Source organism: Anolis carolinensis, chromosome 1, assembly GCF_035594765.1.
Source record: "Anolis carolinensis isolate JA03-04 chromosome 1, rAnoCar3.1.pri, whole genome shotgun sequence".
In the NCBI taxonomy this organism is placed as follows: Eukaryota; Metazoa; Chordata; class Lepidosauria; order Squamata; family Dactyloidae; genus Anolis; species Anolis carolinensis.
In genome coordinates this window covers 72035736-72055528 of record NC_085841.1, presented here as the reverse complement: position 1 = coordinate 72055528, position 19793 = coordinate 72035736, and the positions used below count along the sequence as shown (strand labels likewise).

At 39.8% G+C, this 19793-nt stretch overlaps 1 protein-coding gene across 1 annotated transcript in view; it reads left to right on the top strand.

Moving 5' to 3' along the window:
• The window catches only part of tulp4 (TUB like protein 4), a 114444-nt gene that overhangs the window by 59148 nt on the left and 35503 nt on the right, over positions 1–19793 (top strand). The window contains exons 3-4 of the mRNA XM_003215770.4: positions 15228–15356; positions 16575–16736. Of these exons, the coding sequence (XP_003215818.1) occupies positions 15228–15356; positions 16575–16736 (291 nt within the window). The remainder of the gene's footprint in view (positions 1–15227; positions 15357–16574; positions 16737–19793) is intronic.

The following is a 19793-nucleotide window of genomic DNA, read 5'->3' as shown; positions in this document are numbered from 1 at the left end:
TTCTGCTTCTCCCTCTGATCTTGGCATCCTAATAAACCTATAAGCTAGATTTCCCAGATATGTGTTACAATTTTTTAAAAAATAGACGGGGAGGGCTTTGCAAGAAAGAAGCTGATAACAAGTCAAAAGTTAAACACCTGTTACCTGGCTGCCATAGATCTTTCCATTAAACTTTCCCAACACATACACACACATTTGGTTTGACAGAAGGCTAGGTTTTGAAAAATTCCTGGTTCTTTTATGTGTTCTCTATAAATACAAACAGATGAGTCAAACTGTGCCTGTGCAGGTCCTAATGGAAAGCTTCTCCAAGCTCTAACTTCAAATTTTGGTGGTAACCCCACCCACTCCTTCCCAGGGCATAAAGGTGCCCTGACTGGTGGCTCCTCTGTTCCTTTTTTTCTGCCGCCGCAGCTACCTCAGAACTTCACTGTCTATGATGAGATTCAAATGTTGCATGACTTGCTCTGTGAAGATTCCAGACGTCGATGGCCATTTGCTTTGCTTTCTCTGCCTTGGCAAAGCCCACGTGATCGGGGCATGTCAGCACTGCCAAGCAATCACATTGCAAACAAGGAAGAATAGGGAAGTGAGGCTTTGCTCCCTGCTATACCAAAGGTCTCTCGCATCTTCAATATCAGAGACTCCCTCCATTGTGCTATCTTAAACTTTGACAACTTTGAAGGCATTGAAGGCATTGTTAAAAAAGACATTGACTTTGAAGGCTAGATCGTCGAGGAGACCCACTCCATCTATAGAGGTCTTGACATCGGGATCGGTGACCTCAGTACAGTCGTCATACTCAGTAATGGCCACTCCCACCTTCATCCTCCATGAGGATTGCCTTCAAGAGGTCCCATGAAGAGGCGAGAAGGGCAGTCACCACAGGTCAGACTCCAACATCTATCCTGTCTACCCCAGGAAAGTCTTTAGAAGCAGAGCTTCCAAAGAAAGCTTTCAAAAAGAGGAGACTCCAGCAGCCCTCCTCCTCAGTATCTTCAAGGACGGGCACAGCAACCTCCTCTGAGCAATCCTCCCACCACTCTTCACCATCCCTCCCCCAGAACAAGCACCTCATTTTCCACCAGGCTCTGTACAAGACCCTCTCTTAGAACTCCAGGACCCTCCTTAGAGGTCCACAAATTCGGTTATCCAGAGGCCCACCCCAACTGCTGCACAGTAATCACTCCTGGCTCATCAAGAGCTGTTCCTGGATCAACCATCAACCCCGCAAGTTGATTGCGGTCAGCAGACTTCCTGTTTAGTGAGGGCCATGCAGGTATGTATGTCAAAGCAACTCCTCCTCCAAAGAAAACAGCCAGACCTCCAGCTCCATAACCAGACAGACCGGAGGAAAGCACTTGCTTGGAAGAGCCTTGCTCTTCAGATGACCGAGACCACAAAATCAGGTCAGAGGATTCAGCCTTGGTTCTGTCCTTCGTTATAGAACTTTCCCCACCCAAGAACGCATATTCGGTTGACCCTCCATCCCCTACAGATAATATATGGTCATTTGGGGAACAAATGGTGAGAATGGCAGGAGCACTTGTATAGAAGTCAAGTATCTAAGACCACCAACAGCTCTGTTTTCAAAAGGGTTCAAGGTGAAGCCCCGCCAGCAAACCTCCAATTTCTCCCGTATCTCTTGGAGGTCATCCAGGCATCTTGGAAGAACCCTTTGTCGATCCCACCCACATTCATTAACTGGGACAACTGTCAAGATAGGTTAATGTAGGAAAAGCAAAGCAATATTCATTTGTATCGGATATGGGCATGGGCATGCACATCTTCAAATCACCTGTCAAATTATGACAGTCCCATTAATTTCATAGGGGTTCCATAGGTAAAGGATTCTTAGAGGTAGCTTTTCCAGTTCCACCCTCTGAAGTATAGCCTACACCACCAGGTTCTAACCAGAGCTGGCCCAGGTTAGCTTCCAAGATCAGATAGTTTATGGTGCCTTTAGGGTATTTTTAAAAATAAAAGTCAATCAAAAATAGTATTATCTGAACATACACAGCTTGTTCACAGAATATGCCCCTCCCCCATCAGTTCAGAGAGAAAAAAAACAAATGTCTCCAATAAAAGAAAGAGATATATATCAATTCGGTTTAGTTGTACAGTGAGCCAGAATAATTATTAGAAATCTGCTCCTTGATGCAGTGCATCTGGAAGAATCCAAAACCAACATTATTTGTGGTGCAGACTGTACTGACCTTGCTAGCTCCATAATCATATGAATCTGCTGTGCACACTTCCAGCGAATTTATCTAGTGGAAAATCCATGCAGGAAAATGTGGTGAAATCTACACTTAGCATAGTGTTTTCTTGGGCAGTTGTCCCTGCATTTCTTGGTTAGTTATGAGTCTGTAGTGCACAAAGCCAGATATTGGTATGCCTTGTTCCATATGGGAAATAAATAGATCTTTTGGTTCTTTGAGAAATATAGGCTAGGCAGATGGATGAGGCTGTACAGAAAGGCTGCATTTTATCATACCTAATTTGGGAACTTAACAAAAATTGTTCCATATTTTTTCACCTAAAGAATTCTAGTTTTGTGAATTTGTTACATATAGTAGAGAGGAACTGCATGTGTATCTGCACATGTTCTCATATTATGTCTAAATAGCAAATGGGATCATATTTCCCATATCAAATACAGTTATATATGATGATGCTGTTGTTTTCATTGTGGATTGTGGATAAAGTAAATTTGTAAAGCTTAGTGAAGAATTTGAGAGTGTTCCAAAATATTCCTGATAAACATCTCTCTGTATATATATTTTTATTATTCATCTTATATAATCATGTATAAGCCTAATAATTTTATTTAAAAAAAGAACACAAAAAACTGGGTTGACGTATTCATCGGTCAATGTAAGTACTATGTCAACAATCATGGGTGAATCAGCCAAAGGTGATAAAAGGTACTTATTTCAGCAATACACCTGCCAAAGGAGGTGCCAATGTGTGATCTCTTACAGAAACAGTCTCAAAAACCCTCAGTGTTAGCAAGTGATGTGTGGGGAAGAGAAGGAAATGCTTTAAGCTTTGCGTAGCAACTAGGCAGAAAAGTTGAGGTCTACAGCCCCGAGCTCTTCTTTCTGTTGCTCTTTAGCCTTCTTTCAACTTAAAAGTTGCTCTGAGTTCTAAGGAGATTAATAGATCATGCTATTTGATGACCCTTTGTGTAATGCTCTTTCCCATATTCAAAAGACAACTTCCACAGTTTCATACCTTTCAAGGAGGAGTGCAGGGCCAACCTGTGCCCATTAATGCCTCTGTTTTAAATATCCTGTTTGTCCTCATCCATCCTTCTGTACTGTCCCCATATGCTCCTTCACACATTTTGCATGGTCTTTCTAGGAGTAGTAGATGGAAACAAGTGTCAGGACCATAAGTCACATATGTATTAACCCAGACCTCCAGTCTCTTTTTTCCCAGCTGCTTTTTCACTGACCAGGATTCAGCAGGATGCTATAGAAGCATCGATTCTGTCAAGCTGAGATTTCTGTCTGTATACCAGACTTGATGAGTCACAGGGAATGAAAAGAAAATCCTCCAGCAATTTTTTAAAAACAGCTCAGAGTATTTACTCATATTACAATAATAATACCTTCAGTCAGAAAAATCACGGAGGAACTTTTCTTTCTCTGCCCATCTATTCAGCCTAATACCTGATTTATGGAGTGCCTGAAAGAAAGCAGCCAGTTGCCTTGGGGCATGTATTCTTTTATATGACAAGAAGGAGGAAAATAGCTCAGGGAGGCTAATGAGAGGCAGGGTATGGTCTTACTTGTCTAAATATAATTCATTCCTTCACCAGGTTTCTGTCTCTTGTCACTTTCTAGATACTCAGTAGGCAAACCTTTGTCCTGAGGCAGAAATGTGTAGATATCTTGCTCCAAATAATCCCCTTCAGGATTTTACCAACATACACAAGTAGACCATTGACAATTCTAAACACACTATGCAAAGCAATGAGCTGCTCATCGTGATAGTTTTTTAAAAAGAAGATACAATCCTTCTGCTCAATAGGAAGGGCTTTTTCTCTTGCTGATAAGTGAGCAAGGTGAGAGAGATGGCAGGTCATAAAAGTGATTACAAATCCTGCCAGAGAGACAGGCCAAGCCACATCATCTGCTTTGACTGTGTTGCGGCATACTGTAGCTTTCATTTGTTCTTCTCGTCTCCGTGATTAACTTGTGAAATTGCCCCAAAATCTGCACTTGGATTGGATTTTCGACAATCAATCCTGTTAAGTTATCTCTGAATAACATTGACAGTTGGAAATGCATGTGTTTCGGTTATTGCTTACTTTGTGCTTGTAGAATCATAGGATTGGAAGGGACCCAAAGTGCATGATCTCCAGACAAAGCATCCCCAGCAAGTAGCTATTCAGCCTCTTTTTGGAGACATCCACAGAAGGAGACCTCATCACCTCTCTAGCCAGCAAGCTCTATTGCCAAAGCACTCTCAGAATCTATCTTCCTGATACTTAACACCATTAGACCTTGTTCTATCCTCTAAGGCAGCAGAAAGCAACCCTGCACCCTCCTCTTTGTGGCAGCTCTTTGTGGTATTTAAAGAGCATGATCCTATAACCTTTCAATCTTCTCTTCACCAAGCTGGAGAAACCCACCTCCTTCATTCTGTTTTCATATGTTTTATTCTCCATACTTCTTATCATCAGTGTTGTCCTTCATTGAGGTTGTTCCAACTTGTTGATATCTTCCTTTAAAAGGAGGCATTCAGAACTGAATGTAGATCTCCAGACCATTGCAAAATACATAGGGGAATTATTATGTCTCTCCACTTGGAAACTATACTTTTATCACACTGCCGGCTCATTTTTTATATTTCGTGTCAAAAGCATTGCATAACAAGTCCAAAAGTGATAAAATAAAGGAATCACAAACAGCTAAATAGTTTTAGACCAAAAGCGGGCAACAGCGACCGCATTGTCCGTAGCTTTAAACAACTCCTCCTCCGTACATGAGGCAGGGCATTGTGAGCAAGCATACATATGTGGAGTTGTTTGTTCAGCTCCACAGTCACACAAGGTGGAGGATTCCTCCAGATAGTGTCATCTTGCCAGGTTGTCTTTTGATCTGCCCACTCCGCTTCTGAGTCTGTTCAGGGACTTCCAAGTTGCCCATTCTTGGTTTGCCCCTGGAGGAAGACCCTCATGGGGGGCCATCCATTTGGGAATGCCTGGTTTAGCTGCCCAGAGGGACACCCTTGCTGTTGCTGGAGGAACATCAAGAGGAGTGGTGGTTCTCATGAAGCTTTTCCTTGATTTGAGTCTCGTGGGATGAGGCTGATAGTCATGCAATGGGTGGCTTTCACAATGTTCGACCCTATTTCTCTCACAGTTAGCAGCAACGTCCCGTCGCACGTCAGGAGGGGCAATGCCAGCTAACTTGTAGAGTTTATCAACAGGTGTAGGTTTAAGGCATCCTGTGATTATTCTGCATGTTTCGTTCAGTACTATGTCCACCTGCTTTGCATAGGCAGACTTGTGCCAGACAGGACAGGCATACTCAGCAGTTGAGAAAGACAAGGCCAGGGCTGATGTTCTTATTACTTGTGGGTCTGCACTCCATGTGCTGCCAGTAAGTTTCCGCAGGATGTTGTTGCGTGCAGCTACTTTGTGCTTGATGTTCATGCAGTGTTTCCTATATGTTAGTGTTCGATCTAAGGTGACACCAAGGTATTTAGATGGAAACAGTGTTCGAGTTCTTGGCCTTCCCAAGTAACTTTCAGTTTCCTGTTGGCTTCACAGTTACATAGGTGGAAAGCACACACTTGTGTCTTGAAAGGGTTAGGCTTCAGGTGGTTCTCTTTGTAGTAGCTGGAGAGATCTTTCAAGGCATTAGTGAGTTGCTTTTCAACTGTTTCAAAATCTTTTGCTTGTGTTGTTAGGCCCAGGTCATCAGCATATATAAAACTCTTTGTGAGTGGTGGTTGTGGCTGATCGTTCATGAAGATGTTAAATAAGGTCGGGGCAAGAATGCTGCCTTGAGGTTCATGTCCTGCCGGCTCATGTCCAACTCAGAATCAACATAATCTCAAGGCCATTTTCCTCATGTAATACTGCTGAATCAAATATCCTCCATCATGTTACTCTGCATTTGTTTGAGGCCTAAATGTAGAAGTTTGAATGATCTCTGTTGAGTATCATTTCATGAATTCCACTTTTATAGTTTATCAAGATCCTTTTGAACTTTGTTTCTATCTTCCAGTGCATCAGCTACTGCCAGTTTTGTGTCATCTGAAAATTTCACAAGGATTCTTTCCTTATATGCACTCCTATTGAATGGGTATTTGCATAGCAGCTTAAACAAATGTATATTGTAAAGTAATCTTCCCCAAACCTGATATTTTCCAGCTTCTTTGGACTTAGAACTCCTATCAGCTGAGGTCAGTATAGCCAATGGCCAGTAACACTGGAAGTTGTAGTCCAAAACCTCTCAAAGTCACCAGGATGAAGAAGGTTGCACTAAAATATCTCCTTCTTTTTCCTTCTTAAATAATTCTTTCCACCACTCTTTGCCATCCATTTTGCTATATCCCTTTGCTCATTTCATTACGTGAAAGAGGCAGACTAGGAATAAAACTAAAAGGAATTACCATGCCTTTCTCTCATCTCCCTTTCTTTTTTTTGAGAGATTTAAAGCTACAAAAGGACTAGGTTAACTTGTGACCATCCAGGCATTGGCCCTGGCTACACATACCATTTCATGCAATTCAGAGCCAACCCCAAACTGTGGTGGCCAGACAATAAACTTCCACAAAGTGTGCAAAAGAAAGCCCTTAATGTATATCATTGCTCTGTAATTGGTGCAATTACCATCTGGATCTCAAACTGGTTCCTGAATTTCATATGTAGTTTTAAACTGCATTAGTGAGTGTAGACAGGGCCATTGCTGGACACAAACTCCCATAATCTCTAGCCCCTTGATTAAAATGGCTAAGCATTGGAGAAAATCAAGACCAGTAATATCCGGAGGTCCACAAGCTGCCCATTCCTAACATGCAACTAAAAATGCAATATTCTTGTGGTATTCCACCTTTAGAGAGAAGTATACAGGTAGCTGTTAGAAGAGCTCTTAATGGGCTGTATTCGTTGATGGCGAACTAGAAAGTAATAGGAAATGTCTCTTTGTGCCCTTTCATCCTAATTTTCTTTGCATTACTGTATCCTTAGACTTTATTTCCTTCTTGTTGTTGGTGGACACCCTAGTAGCAGCCTCTCGTCAAATGTTGACTTGTAGAAATATCCAAAAGCCATAGATGGAAAATTGGGGTTATCACACAAGCTACATACTCATTCCCTTGATTATTTATGAGATTTAAACTAATCCTACCAACTTCAGAAAAAGCAGAATTCCTTTTCCTGTAGTTGAAAACATTGATATCACACAGCTCAATAATATAGTTTATAAGGTATGTATTTATAAGTCTTTTGTAAACATAAGTTTATAATTTATAAGGCAAATAATGTTTGTGTTCAGTGTTCACACAAGATGGATGAAAGTGCAGTAGCTTTACTGCGTTTCTTTTTGCAACAATAAAAGAACAGGGCCAAATTTGGAGATCTATTTTAAAAGCCCAGTAATCGAATGCCACTCAAAACATATTTTAATTGCAGCACTTCATTTGAAAACTTCTCATCTCTCATGTTGCTATAAGATGTGCATAATTTATTATCTGCTCTTTTAGAGGAAGAAAGCAGAGATGACAGTAACTAGCAGCATAATTCATCTTTTGGAAGGAAAACTGTAAACATGGGATGATGTAGCAGCCTTTGAGATGCGAGTTCAGCTTGAGGCCACTGTCCAACCTAGCCTTTACGAAGTTCCATGCGTCTTTCTTTTGAACTTGCCAATGACCAGTTTTGATCCTTTCTTTCCAGTGTTGAGAGAGATTAAGGTCATTAAAGGATATCCCCACAATTTTTCTAGTATCTGAATGCTGTCATCCTTGTTTTTTCTTTTAGAATACAACTGTGGAAGTGGATGCTTTTTCAATCAAAGAAATCTGCAAGAATTGACCATGCCAAATGTGCTTAATGCAGGGCTGAGCAACTTCCAAGAGCATTAGCTTTCCAGGGGCCTTGGAGGGGCATATCATTCCCTGCACTGTGCCCCCTGCATCTCACCCTATTTTTTATTTGTAAAAGAATTGGCAAAATATCTGCCATTCCCCATGAGTAACTGAGGGATAATTTTCCCAACCAAGGAACAGGCTGTTGAAATAGGAACTTCAAGTTGATTTTGGTGGTTCTGGAAAAGTTGGGGGTGTTAGCCTTGAAGGTCATTTTCGGTCCATATCTGCATAGATTAGTGGTTCTCAGCCTGGGGTCCCCAGATGTTTTTGGCCTTCAACTCCCAGAAATCCCAACAGCTGGTAAACTGGCTGGGATTTCTGGGAGTTGTAGGCCAAAACACCTGGGGGCCCACAGGTTGAGAACCACTGCTCTACAAACTAATTTAGAGAATCTGTTTCACTTATTATCACTGGCATAGATAGAGGTGAGCATAGATAGTGTTCAAGGTAACTGAGGCTGAAATGCTCTACAGTTTGCTTTTTGTGACAGTGGAGTTTGCCTTAGCTAGAAACCTGACATTAGAAACAGTATAGGCTAACTTAAAATTTCTCTTTGAGATTTTTTTTTGCCTAGGCTCAGGATTGCTGCATTAAGAATTGGAAAGACATTTTCTACTTATTTCAAGTGACTATTAAGATTTCCGCCCCCATACCTCATTTCCCGTCTTTTCATTTTCAAGCATAATTTTGTCTTCTTTTCTAGCAGTGCTAATTTAGCTGAGCCATTTGCAAGTCACCTTTTCCCACTTCATGCTGTGATTAGGCCTCTGTAGACTATGCCATAGTGGGCTGATGATGACGGCTGAGCAGCTCCTGCTTCACAGCTGAGTGGCTAAATAGAAGGGGGGTTGGCACATAGCCACTCTGTTTTTCTGTAGTATGTTCTCATATAAGAACTCAATTTCCTTCCAGGTTATGTTAGAAAGTATCTGCACTACTTTCTGATAAATTCTAGATTACTTTCAACCACTTCAGGGAGAGAATTTACAGCTGTTGCTATGATCTTGATAATACCCTATTATTGTTTTGTTTGTTTGTTTGTTACATTTGCCCAACAGACTACCCCTAGGTAATGCACAAAAACCAGGAATAAAAACATAAACAAAAAATAATAAAATACAAACAAATTAAAACAATGTTGGAAATCTTGTTTTTAAGACAAATGGTCATATGAAACAATATATTTTGGCTGACTTATTATTATTATTATTATTATTAGTAGTAGTAGTAGTAGTAGTAGTAGTAGCAGCAGCAGCATCATCATTTATATCCCACCTTTTTCCTTCCAATGGAGACTCACAGTAATGTTATGTATCTTGGTCAACAGGGTACAGGGAGCAATGATCTAATAATAATAATAAGATTATGATGATGATGATGATGATGATGTTTTGTCAGACTTCTTCAATGTGTAATTAGAACCAGGCATGTTCAGATTATGTTTTACACTTCTGCAAACGTAGGTTGCTACATTCCAGTTTAATATCATATAAAAGTGTTATACAATTAGAAAACCCTGTGAATGAGATCCTAATTCCCCCATGATATGAAGAAAAAATGATCTTCCCTTGTCTCTCTAGATCTACCATCTTGGCATTAATTCACGTATACACTATATTGCAGCATAATTACTATATTTGTGTCTCTCAGTAATGAATTCTGTCCCAATTCATCCAGTCCCCGTTTATTGGTCAGCAGCTGCTGCAATCAATGGAGGTCTGTCCCCCTGCTGCTCAAGAAGAGACTGGCTTATGTTTCCACCCATCCTATGAGATCTTTCCATTGACGCAGGAAGATGCCAGTATCTCTGTAACAATGCTCTAGGTTTGAACAAGGGTATATTTCTGTGTATGAGAGACTGTCAGCTGCCTGCTTCTTGGTTGACAGGGGAACAGACATCAGTCAGTCACAGCAGCTGTGTCCGAGTAAGTGAAGATTGAGGGACTTTCACAGTTCCCTAAATTAAGGACTATAAGAGTCCACCATCAGCATGCAACTCCAGGTTAAACATTTGCAAATGATATGGAAGATTCTGGCTCTTGTTTTCTAGATTAGGATCAATTTATGACAGTATGTTATCTCACTTAATTCAACTTAAATATTTGTTGTTCTTCTGCAGTGAAATCAGTAAGTTCTTTATTTCTCTCTCCATTCCCTATCTCCAGTGAGCCTTCTAATGCTGTGAAATGGTCAAAGCCCTTTTCTCCTTTTCTCTAAGCTCAGCTCACCCAATTATTTTGTACTTTATTTTATATATTTATATTCATTATGCAAGAATAGTTTTTAAAAACCTAAAGGTGTTACGTAACTTTCAAGATTTCTCTTTAGACTAATGCCCTGGAGTGATTTGCAGAGATGATGAGATAGAAAGGGAAGTGGATTTCTAATTCCTTTTCTTACGTTATTCATCAGATATGAATTCTTCATTTTGGCATGTTGGAATTTTGAAGTTATTAGTTTTTGAGGCATTTTTGTGATTGTTAACTCACAACAATGCAGCTTTTTAAATTAAAATTTCCCTTTATAATTCCCCTCAGGTTTAGCCTGAGGTCAATATGAAGTTGTCCGTCTCAGGTAGCAGATTTATCCTTTAGTGACACCATTAAAGGGCACCCATTGGTCAGTTCTTAAATTTAATTCTAGTTTTTCTGCCTTGGGTATAAAACATTTTTCAGTTGTCTGTGGTTTTAGAATCATAGAATAATAGAGTTGGAAGAGACCTCATGGGCCATCCAGTCCAACCCCATTCTGCCAAGAAGCAGGAAATCGCATTCAAAGCTCTGATGTTAGTAATCCAAGAGCCAGAAGTATTGAGTATATATTGTAATGGTCAGCAATGGAATGTGAAATGATCAGATGGCCACTGTGAGAAAATGATAAACTAATATTGAATTAACTTCTGAAAAGCGCTAACAAACTTCTGTTGACTCATGGAGCAAGAGCCAGATTGTTACCTGAGGCCCCTTCTACACTGCCATAAAATCCATGATCTGATCCCAGATTATCTGCTTTGAACTGGATTATATTGCAGTGTAGGCTCATATAATCCAATTCAAAGCAGATAATTTGGGATCAGAATCTGGATTATATGGCTGTGTAGATGGAACCTGAGGCTGGCTTTAGGGACCACATAACTCAGTTCTGTTTAGGATTTATAAATCCCTATACAATTTGATGCATGATAGTTGAAGGACTGTGGGTGCATCAGTGTGGTAAAATGAATACAGTTTGACACGACTATTGTTGGGAAATCATCCTGGACTACTCAAGTCCAAATGTAGTTAGATAGATGATAGAGTTAGATTGAGGGAATCCTTTCACTGTTTCCAAAGCATGCCTAGACAGGCTTTACTGTGTTTCACTCTATCCTGTTTACGTCACATCCCTTACTTTGAAGTTGGTAGAAATGTGAATCTTTAGGGACACTAACTCCCAATTGGTCAGAGTGTCTTTTATGGCCCCAATAAACTGGACCATGCGGTTGGGACCATTTTGGTTCTCTCTTCTCCCTTTGTTCTTCAAACTAACAAGCAGCATCCTGCCATCTCTCCTGGCAAGATGTAACTATGTAGATGTTTGTTATTTTTCCTTACTTATTTTTCCTTAGAATCCAGTCTATAGTAATCTAGACAGCTCCCAAGGCTTTCTATCTACAATGGAGTTCTTTTTACCTAAATAAATACTTTTTGAACTTTTATTGAGACTCTGCAGTCCATTGCAACCCTAAAAAGGCTTCTCTTGCTCGCCAGTGTAAGTAACTGTTGCATTTGAAAGCTTTGCTTTTGCTACTCTGCTGATCTTGGTGGAATCTCCCCCAGAGAGGGTTAAATTGAGTCTAACCGCTCAGAGATTACCACAACAACTTTAACTGCCAATATATATTGAGACATATTCTGATTATCTGGCATCACCTGCTCTCCTAAGTTCTAGATGATCAGCCTCCCTTTGTGTAATTAAACAAACGTATCAGGAAGAAGGGCTGTCTTACATTCAGAGAAACTTTGTCTTGTAGGCTTTGCAGCATTTTAATTTTTGTATATTTTATCATGTTTTAATTGTTTTGTTTTATAGTATATTTGTTGCTGGCCTTCGTGGCAGAATGTAAGCCGCTCTGAGTCCCCTCGGGGAGAAGGGTGGGGTATAAATGCATGTAATAAATAAATAAATAAATAAATAGGCAAACATGGAGAAAATAGGACTTTGCTATCCGCAGGCATAAGTAATACAGTCCAAAGTGGCTGTTGGATTGCAGTTTAGGGCTCAAGAGTATCCCTAAAGTTGCACCCATCTACTAACTTCTCAGTTATTCCGCTCAGGAACAGGATCAACTTGATATTAAGGGAAGAAACATTTTCAGAAAGGACTTCTTGAAATGAAAAATACGAAGAGGGTTGTGCGTCAAGAATTTGGCTGAGCATTATCAAAAAATTTCATTTCTTCGGCAGTGGAATATTCTGCCTCGGAGTGTGGTGGAGTCTGCTTCTCTGGGGGGTTTTAAGCAGAGGCTGGACGATTATGTTGGGGGTGCTTTGATTCTGTGTTGCTGCATGGCAGATAGTTGGACTGGATGGCTCATGGACTCTCTTCCAACTATGATTCTATATAATCTCTGGAACTGTGAGTCAGAAATCAATAATCCAGCATGTGGCAGATCATCTAGAATTTAGGAGAGCAGGTGGTGCCAGGTGATCAGAATGTCTCAATGTGAATAATATTTTCTAGAATTTCCTCATTCTAAGAATATTACTAACAGTGTGACAATATATTTATGTTAATTTTTATGGGGGAGTTTTGAAAAACACCCCATTATCAGCCATCTGCTGTCCTGTAGTAAATTGGCTGACACCAACTGAAAATGACTCAGTTTAAACACATGTCTTTCACTAATAAACCCACTACTTTGTTCCAAAATTGATGCAGAAACCTGGGAAAATTGTACTTCCCACAGGGTTTTATATAGGTATTTATGCCAAGTTTCTGGGTTAAACAGGAGCTGAGCACCCCTTCATCACTAAATCGACTATGTAGGAGTGGAGAGTTGTTACCCCTTGGCCCAGTTCTTCTGTCCTCGTTCTTTGCTTGGTGATTTAAACTGCATTTGCTTTTAAAAGTTCATCCCGGGGAGGGAAAAAAGGATTGGGTAAATGTATGCATATAGGACCTTCCACTAAATACAGAAAATATACATTCATTAAATGTAGAACATTCCCTTCTTTGCCGCATTTTGATTATACCATATGCATCATTACACTGTTAGTCATTCAGTACCAAAGAAAGAGCCAGCATGTGTTGTGTTTTCCTTATGATTGCCAAGTTGAGGGTTCAAATCCCTCTTCAACCATGGAAGCTCAATGGGTGAGCTTAACAAATTCATAGTCTCTTAACCTCAAAGGAATCACTAACAATCCACTTTAGGAACACTAGAACATGACATTGCAAGTTTAAATTTTGCCATTTTTAGCTGCTTTTCCATGCTTGCGTATTGCCTAAATGTAACATGTAAGGTTACATACAACCTGCATTTTAAAAAAGAAAACAACCAATCTCTTCAAAATAGCTGTGTTGTGAACTCCTTTGCTAAATAGATTGGCTTCTTTGATATAGGGATTAGAATATTATTGTGTAATTAGTCTGTGATCTGTGCCTGATCTCACTTTTGCAGCTTTCTTTATGTTACCTGTCAAATCTCTTACTTTATTGGGTACTAAAAGTGCACATTTCTCAAAAGACTAAGACACCCACAACCACAGTTAATCAGTAGATGTTCCAGACAGTTTCATTTGGAGAAAAAATCAACCACATGCTGGCAATAGAGAATGTTTATTTCGTCTTCACCTTCACTTTATTACTTTTACTCGATGTGTGCTGTTAGATTTGTTGCTGCCTTTTGCTGTTAGTGAGCAGAGCTTTCCAAACTGTGTCACGACACATGAGTGTGTCACCTGCGGTGTGTAGGTGTGTCACGTGAACATAATAAGAAACCTCTGTGAAATAAGCAATAAATCATAGATTTTATAAATATAAATGAAAGATTTTTATGAGATGAGTTGTGTTCCCATATATTAAATTATTACAATTTTTATTAGTGTCCATCTCTTATAAGGGGTTGGTTTAACCTCTGGTTTGCTAGTAAAATTGAATTATTGTGTCACGAAATGATGCAGGTCAAAAAGTATGTCACTAACATGAAATGTTTGGAAAGCTCTGCTGTGGAGAGAGAAGCAATTGCTTTAAGGTTTTCTGTATATCTGTAAGAAATCATGCAAAACTTGAGAAAGACAGATAGAAGTAATGCGATGTATGGCAATACATAATTTGGACATATTACATAAATGTAGACTGAAGTTCCTCTGCAGAAAAGTTAGTTCAAGGCAATCACACACTGCAATGATTTCCTTACTTTTCTTGTAAACAGTGGCAACATCGCAGAGCCCCCTGTTCTCAATGAAACTGTATAACATTGATAGGTATATGGAAAAACTAGAAGACAACATACACTTATGGCTGTAGAGTAAAGCCATCACTGTACTGACCAATACCTCCAATTGAATTCTGGTTTATAAAAGGGAAAAAAACAAACAAAAAAACGCTTATGCCTGAAACCAAGAGAATGTTTACCAAACATATATAGGTTAGACTTATCCAGAATTCCAAAATCCGAAATTCTCTGAAATCCAGAATTGCCCACATGAGCAGCTGAGACTGTTCTCAGCCAGAGAGATCTTTGATGTGTATGTTCAACGAGGCTAATGGGATATCAAAATATATTTGAATGGATCTTGCCATGGCAATTGAGAGGAGATCTGATAATGTGTGAGGAACTTGATTTGTTACTGCTTTAAAGTGTTGCAGAGAATTGAGCATAGTCATCCTTAATTTCATTAAAGTACATCCATAAGGCTTCTCAGTTGCTTTTCCAACTGCAGTGAAATATATCCAGATGTTCTTAGAGAGGAAATTTACCAGCTGAATATTTTTGTTTTTATAGCTGTACTTTAGTATGTAAACATGGCAATTTATCTTTGCTATTGGGGTTAGATGAACTTTGGCAAATAGTAGGTAGGGACCTGATTAAAAATTATGAAAAATACTTTTATTTTCTGGAATCTTCTTAGGTGGTACTTGTAAGATGGAATGAACCATTTCAGAAGCTGGCAACCTGTGATGCAGATGGTGGAATATTTGTTTGGATTCAATATGAAGGCAGATGGTCTGTGGAGCTTGTGAACGATCGTGGGGCACAGGTTAGTATTTATATATTGGTTTTAGTTTGAGAATTTTACTGACCTTTTAAACAAAAAACAAGATAACTTCTGGTAGAAGAATTACAAAAGAAATGGTTAGAATTTTTAAAAATCTAAATGGGTTCCCAAGGGACATTCTTCATATTGTTTGCCACAGACACAAGCATATCTGCTCACAAATGGAAACTATTGGCTGCATGTACATTGTCACAGAATATATGCTCAGGAAAAGGGTATGTTTAAAAAGAAAATAAAAGAATGTTATGGCTTTTGGATCTTACACTGAGCATCTCAATGGAGGAACCATTGGATTTTCAAGTCTAAGGGAACCCTTGCATAACAATTATTATATTTATAGTTAAAATGTTTTGTTCAAATCACAGTCTCTTGTGAATACCTTAAGAAGCTCTAGGATTCCAGGGAATAACACTGGTGTATATTATTATACTTATGACTCTCTCTGTGTGTGTGTGTGTGGGTAGAGAGAGTTAGGGCCCTTCCACACAGCCATATAACCCAGAATATCAAGGCAGAAAATCCCACAATATCTGCTTTGAACTGGGTTATCTGAGTCCACACTGCCATATATTCCGATTCAAAACAGAAAATGTGGGATTTTATTCAGCTGTATGGAAAGGGCCAGAGAAAGACAGAGAAAAGCAAAATCTTTTCTTTCTAGTTAATGGCATACATTTGCAGTGTTACACTGGCAACTAGCTACCATTTCTGTCTTATGTATAACTGTGATTTCTTTTTGAGAATGTTTTAGATACAATCACAAGCCAGAATTCAAAATACCGCATGCTTGCTGTCAATTACATAGAAATCCACCCATTCTGCTTAATCAATTTGATATGTACTATTGTTAATCAACATTAAAAACTAAAGGGACAATCTAATTATATTTGGATACATTAAAAGAACTTGCGTATTTCAGGAGGTGAGATTTAATCAAATGAACCTTAAGATCAGCTACTTCTCTTTGACATACTTTTCACAGAGATCAATTTGAAATATAAAATGCAAAAACAGCAGAGTTAGCTTGAGGGCTAAATACTCATGTAAATATGTCTAAAAGGGAAGGGATGCACTCATTAACTGGAATCTCTCAGAAATGTTTGTGTCTGTGACTTCAGTTGCTTCTTTATGGTGATGTTCTTTTGACTGTGGAATACATTATAAAAGAATGTCTAACTTTCTGTCTCTGTGTGCATTAAGGTGAGTGATTTTACGTGGAGCCACGATGGAACACAAGCACTCATTTCCTACAGAGATGGGTTTGTCCTGGTTGGATCAGTCAGTGGACAGAGACATTGGTCTTCGGAGATTAACTTGGAGAGTCAGATCACCTGTGGGATATGGACTCCTGATGATCAACAGGTAATGTTGCTCTGAGAGCAAATCTTACACTTCACTCTCTTAAATATATATACTCCAGAGTTTGAATTAATTAATAAGCATATTTCTTCTCCAGAAGGACAAAACAATATTAGTTTTATTTACTGCACTCTCATTCAGTCAGTGGATGATGCACTCCTAGCTGATGCCCATGTAATCCAGTGTTCGCTGGTGGCACAAGCCACGCTCCTACATATATTCCCAAGACCTTCCTTGAAGACCCATATTCAGTTTGGTTATACTCCTAGATTCAGCACAGAATACAGTTGTCAACATTGTATAAGTAATCATAAGAGTGTTGGCACAGAGTGTGTATCTATGTCTGTTATTGCCTGTTTAGCCCATTTGTAGAGATGTTTCATCTGGCCTCAGTGACACATGTCCTAATTACTGATATGACAATTAAACTGTGCCACATAACTGTGAATTCCATGTCAATGGTCATTGCGAGATTTGCCAAAAGGAGACATAATGTAGATGACATCCAGCTCTATTTCTCTGTAACATGTTATCAGAAGCTATGAATGCCTTGATACTGATACAGTTATGAGTTCTATGAGAACATATAGACTGAAGCTGAATCCTGATAAGAAAGTGATTCTGTAAGTGGGTGGTCACCAAATGTGGGAATTAGACTTTTTACTTGTTTCTCAGAAGGAACAGCTGTGTAGTTTGGGGATGTTCCTTGACTAAAATCTATCACTGGAGGCCCAGGTGATCTCAGAAGGTCTGACTGACCCCTACTAGTGTTGAGTGATAGAGGTAAGGGTAGTCGTGCCACTTTGATTCACGCACTTGTTATAACCATATAACAGGATAGCCGCAGTACATTCTGTGTAGAGCTGCCCTTGCTCTGTTTCAGGAGCTGCAACTTTTGCTAAATGGAAAATCTAGGATGGTCAGTAAAATATCAGGCTATACTGGAATAACTGTACTGATTATGTCTATTACTTATGAAGCTTTGTTTCAGGGTTTTTTAAATCACACTACAAAATCCTAAACACCTCAAGGCCTGTCAGATCATCTTTCCTTTTATATGCCCAGTAAACCCATGACACCTACAGAAACTAGAATGTGGTCATTTAATATTGACTTTGTGTCAGGCTCTAGTGATACTCAAAATCTGCAGGAGGTTCTTGTCTTTCCAGGCTTAGTATGGGATCAGAAGGGAGTCTTTGCCCTACTCTCACTCTGTGCTTGCCAAATAGTGTCTCATCTAGTTGAAAGATATGTCACCATATTTGGCATTTGTAGGCCACAGATCTAAAGCTTTATTCAGTGCGCTGTTTTATAGATTTAGGTTATTTGTCAAGCCATAGCAAATGTAGTAGTCGATGGTGAGTGATTTAGTGGGGTGTTAATGAAATAGAATACTCTTAGTATTAAACTATCAGGGGTCTCATGTCACTTGGAGGAGGAAATAAATTATCCTCATGCCACTCTTTTAGAAGTGTGTCTTGTTATCGCCTCATTTTGGAGCCATATGGGAGAAAGAAAAAAAAAATGATTCCTTCAGTTATCTAGTTGTCAACCAATTCAAATCTTGTTGCATCTTGGTAGAAAACTTCTCATTGACTCCAGGGGACTATCAGGCTCCAGATGAGAAAGCTGGCTCAGAACAGAGATCTGCCTGCTCTCAGCATGCTCAGTTAGTACATCATCTGCACTCATTACAGATATTTGAATACTAAGTTTAGTGTTTGAAATATAGCATTGCTGCTTTGTTTCTTCTCATTTATAATGCAGCTAAACTGATGTTGAATTCATGGCCACTTCTGCTGCTAAAATGGTAGACAGCTTGGACATTTTCATAAAATCGTAGAATTATAGAGTTGGAAGAGACTACAAGGGCTCTCCAGTCCAGTCCTCTGCCATGCAGGAACACAGAATCAAAACTACAGTTAGGTGGATCTGTAATTGGCTAAGCAAACGAACCCAAAGGGTGCTCACCAATGCATCTTCTTCATCCTGGAAAGAAGTGACAAGTGGAGTGCCGCAGGGTTCCGTCCTGGGCCCGGTTCTGTTCAAAATCTTCATTAACGACTTAGATGAAGGGTTAGATCATCAAGTTTGCAGACAACACCAAACTGAGAGGGATAGCTAATACTCCAGAAGATAGGAACAGCATTCAAAACGATCTTAAGAGACTAGGGAGATGGGCTGAAACTCACAAAATGAAGTTCAACAGGGACAAATGCAAGATACTCCACTTAGGCAGAAAAAATGAAATGCAAAGGTACAGAATAGGGGACGATGCCTGGCTCGACAGCAGTATGCGTGAAAAAGACCTCGTGGACAACAAGTTAAACATGAGCCAACAATGTGATGTGGCAGCTAAAAAAGCCAATGGGCTTTTGGCCTGCATCAATAGGAGTATAGTGTTTGGACTGGATGGCCCGTGAGTTCTCTTCCAACTCTACGATTCTATGATTCTAGATCCAGGGAAGTCATGTTACCCCTCTCTTCTGCTGTGGCCAGACCACACCTGGAATACTGTGTCCAATTCTAAGCACCGCAGTTGAAGGGAGATGTTGATAAGCTGGATTGTTTCCAGAGGAGGGCAACAAAAATGATCATGGGTCTGGAGAACAAGCCCTATGAGGAGCGGCTTAAAGAGCTGGGCATGTTTAGCCTGAAGAAGAGAAGACTGAGAGGAGACATGATAGCCATGTACAAATATGTGAGGGGAAGTCATAGGGAGGAGGGAGCAAGCTTGTTTTCTGCTGCCCTGCAGACTAGGACACGGAACAATGGCTTCAAACTACAGGAAAGGGGATTCCACCTGAACATTAGGAAGAACTTCCTCACTGAGAGCGATTCAGCAGTGGAACTGTCTGCCCCGGAGGGTGGTGGAGGCTCCTTCTTTGGAGGCTTTTAAGCAGAGGCTGGACAGCCATCTGTCAGGGGTGCTTTGAATGCGATTTCCTGCTTTTTGGCAGGGGGTTGGACTGGAATAGCCCATGAGGTCTCTTCCAACTCTATGATTCTGTGTCCTTTCTCAGCCTTCTTTTCTCTAAGCTGAAAATACCCAGCTCCCTC